Raw genomic sequence first — 5,516 nt, forward strand, 5'->3', positions numbered from 1 at the left:
GCAAAACAAACATGGCCCTGTTTAGTAGAATGAAAGCTAAGAAGCAAACGCATATAAATCGTGTAGGCATGATGAAATCAGCCTCTCCTCTCATAACACTCAGTGGCCTAGACCCCGCGTCACTGGCATGGTGTGGAATGTAACCAGAACAGGGGAGACCAAAACTGCATAATTCTGGCATGCTGCTATCAATTTTTATGGAATTTTTAATTTTTGCCGATAGCTTCGCGATGGAAAACCACAGACAGGGGATTTAATTTTCATTTTTAAAACGTGATCTTTTACATATATGTAGAAAATTCTCTTGTCTTTCAGATTCTTTTTAGTTCATATTTCTATGTTGCATAGAACGGAAAATATGTATTTTTTTCTCAAGGTTTGCAAAGATCCTCAATAAAGGCGATTTAAATCCCGGCCATACAGGGGCTACCGGCAATTTAAAAGCCCGTCCGATAAAGGTTAAAGTCATTTATTCCTCTATATAGGTCTCTAATGTTCTTGTTCTTACTGTTCATTGCAAGCTCATCAATTTTGTCTTTCAGATATTCCCTTTCTTTGTTCCTGAAATACCTGCTGGTTTCACGTCTTATATTGTTCAGATTATCCCCATTTAACTCGCTTGGATCCTGTAACCATTCCAATTTGGCCTTTTTTTTTTTCTGTTAATTTTGAGCATCCTTCATCGAACCATGGCTTATGCTTCTTCGGTTCATAATAACCTAGACTCTCTTTGGCAGAAATTTTTATATCCTCTCTAATAGTTTCCCACGCTTTATTAACATCCACCTCAGTTTCCAAGTTTTCCAATGCCGTGAACCTATTTGAGATTTCAACACAATGCTGCTATTCACAATCTCCAGGTCTGAATCCAGTAAACTTTTTTGGGGGGGTCTAATCAGTGAACAAATGTAACAGAAAAAGGATAACAGGCTATAACACCTTTGTGAATATATTACCAAAGCAACTTTATAACCTCAGAATATGTTCCAAGTGCCTGTTTTACACACAGGGTATTGTAGGCATGGTGTTTCTGCCTTGACTTCATCCATCAGATTTATTGAGATGTGTAACTGCAACAAACCTGCGAGCATCTTTCCTCCAGAATGGGGCGTAAAGTCCGGAAAATGCAGGCACAAAGTACACTTCACTACTGTCGGTATCAGATTGTGCAATTTTATCAGAATCGGATATATCTTCCAATATCTGTAAGTTGTCTCGTAACCATTTCATTGCTGCTCCACAAATTGCCACTGATCCTTCTAACGCATATACAGCAGTTGCCGATTTTCCCAGTTTGTATGCCACTGTGGTTAGAAGACCGTGGTTTGATTGAACCACCTGTAATTATATGACACTCACAGAAAAGTGTATGTGTGCATCAATGCTGAGTTTCACTTGATCACTAACACTGCTGATTGCTCAAGACGATTTTAGTGTACTTATTTTGGACTTACAGACTGGCCAGTGTTATACAACAAGAAGCATCCTGTGCCATAGGTATTCTTTGCCTGGCCCTGCCTCAGGCACATTTGTCCCACAAGAGCTGACTGCTGGTCACCTAAACACTGAAATCAAATTATGTCAGATCAGAACTTCAGATACCCTCTCGTTTCACACCTATCTCATAAATCAAAGTAAATATTCCAAATGTCGATATACAGTGAACTCTTGGATCTCTGCAATAAAGGAGGGGAGAACAGCACAGGTAAAAGAAAAAGGCAAAGTTGTCCCTGTGCTTGACTAATTAAGTGCTACACCATGAAGGTGTGTGGGGGAGTGAATGTATAGATCCACATATTCTTGACCTTGGCAATAGCTGGAGGTGAGTGGTCAGTTTCACAACCCTGCCACTTTACCCCAGCGGAAAGAGCGCCCAGTATCCATTGGATAGGAGGCTGGGCGGGCCCCAGAAACAGTCCTGATGACATGGGGAAGAGATGAATGAATGAGTGTATAAGGGGTGGACCCTCTTGGACCTTGCACCATGACCACCGGGATCTATTGTGCTTTGGGGTAGAGATTCCTGGTTGTCCAGCCCACACCCAGTTGCTGTACTGACTGCACTATCCCAAAAACAGAAGATCATCCAAATAACCTAACAAATTCTGTGTGAAGTTATACCCTGTAATTAACTATGGATTGTAGAGTCTACTGGTCATGCTATGGCCAATCAGTAAGAGAACAATATGTTTCCAGCATAAGCAAGCAGTGGCAGAGGCTGGCATGAAAAGCAGTCAAGTCAGTAGAAAAGGAAGTTGCAACAGGGCAAAATGTATAATCTACTGCAAATCATTATTACCACTAAATTTTACTGAAACAGATGTAATGGACTACGTTTAAATCATTGCAGAAAGCTATAATCAATATATAACGGGTTCTATAAAGTTTTGCTGTGAAAATCAGCTAATCCACATGCAGCTATTCAAGAGTCTACTGTTAAGTTACAATAAAGTTCTACTATATTTACTTGCCCAGCTATTACTCTAACTTCATGGCGAGAAGGAAAGTGCACTTTTTCTGATATACTACATTAATTACCCCAGATATTGGTACTCCTTGCAATGCACCATCCATCAAATAGCCATAAATTTCTGATGAGCTTCGAATCTCCGGTAACAAATCCATTGGAACACCAAAGAACCTAAAACAAAACGTATTTCATATTTCAGATTCTTGCAGCAGTGACAATTCATATTCTGGTCTTCTGGATTATGACTCCATGAAGACTGGTATGTGAATACCGATGGTTCAGAGAAACTACGAGCTGTCATGACACAGAAGACCCAAGTATGACAGATTCTGCTGCATGTTACTAAAGAAAGTTAGATGTCACAGTAAAAGGTAAAGGTAAGGTAAAGTTGTCCTTCTGCTTAACTAATTAAGCACTATGCCATGAAGGAGTATGGGGGAGTGGATGTATAGATCCACATTTTCTTGACTTTGGCAACAGCTGGAGGTGAGTGGTCAGTTTCATGCCCCTGCCACTTTACCCCCAATGGAAGAGCCCTCAGTGTCCATTGGATAGGTGGTTGGGGGGACCCCAGAGCCGGTCTGGACGACATGGAGCAGAGAAAATTCTTGACCCTACCGGGACTCGAACTCCGACCCCTCAGTCGTCCAGCCTGTACCCAGTTGCTATACCGACTACGCTGTCCCAGCTCCTAGATGTTACAATAATAATCAGTAAATGCTTCACCAGTGTTTTCATAGTACACTCTGATACAGTAACTACCAAGAGAGCACTTGGTGGGCTTTAGCACCAGCTTGGGTAAGCTTTTTGTGGGCCACATTCCTTCATGATGGTACAATTATAAATCTTCAATTCTATGTCTCCCAGCTGTACAAACAGCAAGTTAGTGGTCAATAATTAATATGTGATAGGAAACATTTAAAGGGAGTCAGGATAGCATAGGTGGTATGGCAATGGGCTATGGGCTGGACAACCAAGGGGTTGGAGTTCAAGACCCAGTAGGGTCAAGAATTTTCTCTTCTCCATGTCATCCAGACCAGCTATGGGGCCCACCCAGCATCCTATCCAATGGATACCGGATGCTCTTTCCCTAGGGGTAAAGTCAACATGAAGCCGACCACTGCAGGGGAAAATCCCCTGGTACCCACTGGATAGAAGACTGGGTGGGCCCCAGAACTAGTCTGGGTAATGTGAAGAGGAGAAAAACAATAACTATAAAAATAGTAAATTTTCACTGAACCTTTCTGCTGGTTGGAAGAGAATTCCAGATGCCTGGATACTGGATTAACAGGAGTTTACTGCAAGCATGAAGAGGAACACACACACACACGAAGACAACTGTGAGCTGTAGTGGACTATACAAGACACATCCTAACCACAGTTTAGAATGGTGCTATTTTCTGGAATGTTATGCGGTGTAGTTTGTATGGATTCACTGATGTTCTGAAGGAATATAGCACTGTCACCTTCAGAGTCAAAGCAAGGAATGAAGATGCAAAGCTTCTGACAAATCTGCCAGTGCCCCAGCATGTGTACCACCATGCACCAGCTAAAGAGAAAAAGCCCTGCTTCCTGTGACATCAACAACTTGCGGCAGGGAGACAACAACTACCAGATTTACAACTGTTTGTTTCAAAACACAACATACCTGCATAAAACTGGATCCCACTGTAGAGATTTTATGTTCATTAGCATGGTCCTAGATGCATTTGTGACGTCAGTAATATATAAACCACCATTTTTGCCACCAGTCAAGTTCTACAGGAAGAAAATGAATGATGTAAGCACAGCAAAACCTCATCAATTTGAAATTTGGACCTTTTTTATGTGCATTACAACCCCGACGATCACATTCCTGTGATCAGAGATTGCAAATTGCCACGTGTAGTGCTAGCAAATACAGGAAAAGAACAGTGCAAAAGAGGAACAAAAGTGATCACAATACTACTAAGTAATTTATTTTATGATATGAAATCTATGTTTCAAAATAAAGCAGTATTGCTTAAAAAGATATGTGAAGTCCATTTTATAACTTCGATGAACATATTCTCAGTACAACTTCCATAACTCAGACTTTCACTAATTTTGACAAGGGTTCACTCTCAACTAGTCTGAATTAGTGGGATCTCACTGTATTGAGGTCTTCACAGCAGCGATCACACATGTGAAACCACATAGTCTTGTACCCAGATACTGACACAAGGTGGCAGCTTCTCCTGGAATGTCAGTATGTGCCTCCCTGACTACATAAGAACTGCTCTGGACTGCTCTCTAACCTTTGTGAAAATCCATCAACTTCATGAAAAGTTAAACAGTTCCGTCTAGTGTGACTGGTGAAGATTTTTCTTATTTCAATTATTTATGCCCTTACATGTTTCAGTCTTCAGAGACCATCATCAGAGGGACACCTTTACATCAATACAGTTGGAAATTACTATTACAATATATGTTCTGAATGTTAAAATGTATACATATAATATTAATAATATATAATTGGGTATAAAATCTAAAGTTTTTACAACTACAGTGGCTGTTCCAATACATTAAAATATTTGTAATTGGTTTGTTAAGATTTTATTGGAATTTATAAACCAAGTAGGTTCATGTCATCTTTCTTATTATGTCTCTGGACGGGAGCGGAGCTTGTGCCGCCTTGTCGTTCTCGAGAAGAGGGTTCTGCAAATATATTATGGGTATATTTTATTATTTGAGCAACCCTATTATGCTTTGCAAAAACTTTTGTTATTTCGTCCTACCTTTGCGTTGTCATGGCCATGAATCTGAATGATATACAGATTTCTCTTTGTAATATTTGCCACTCATCTCTCTCTACACCTGAATGTGAGAACCTGTAATGGTTCACATCATATGTCGATGAAACATTTTATTTATATATGTAAAAATTTTACAATTTATGTGTTACATTTGACAAATTATAAATTCTTTCCATACCCTTTCAAACCCTCCAGCACAGAAGAATGGGGTATATATGGCACTGGCTACAGAATATTTGCATATGTGTAGAGTATACTGTATTTTTTCTGTA

At 40.0% G+C, this 5,516-nt stretch overlaps 1 protein-coding gene across 3 annotated transcripts in view; it reads right to left on the reverse strand.

The window, feature by feature from the left end:
* LOC111862920 (glycerol kinase) overlaps positions 1–5,516 on the reverse strand; it is a 23,365-nt gene that overhangs the window by 12,725 nt on the left and 5,124 nt on the right. For all 3 annotated transcript variants that reach the window (XM_023848777.2, XM_023848776.2, XM_023848778.2), the window contains exons 5-8: positions 4,119–4,228; positions 2,539–2,641; positions 1,455–1,565; positions 1,082–1,338 (exon numbers count right to left, since the gene is read on the reverse strand). In XM_023848777.2, the coding sequence (XP_023704545.1) occupies positions 1,082–1,338; positions 1,455–1,565; positions 2,539–2,641; positions 4,119–4,228 (581 nt within the window). The remainder of the gene's footprint in view (positions 1–1,081; positions 1,339–1,454; positions 1,566–2,538; positions 2,642–4,118; positions 4,229–5,516) is intronic.

Source organism: Cryptotermes secundus, unplaced genomic scaffold, assembly GCF_002891405.2.
Source record: "Cryptotermes secundus unplaced genomic scaffold, Csec_1.0 scaffold582, whole genome shotgun sequence".
NCBI classification, from domain to species: domain Eukaryota; kingdom Metazoa; phylum Arthropoda; class Insecta; order Blattodea; family Kalotermitidae; genus Cryptotermes; species Cryptotermes secundus.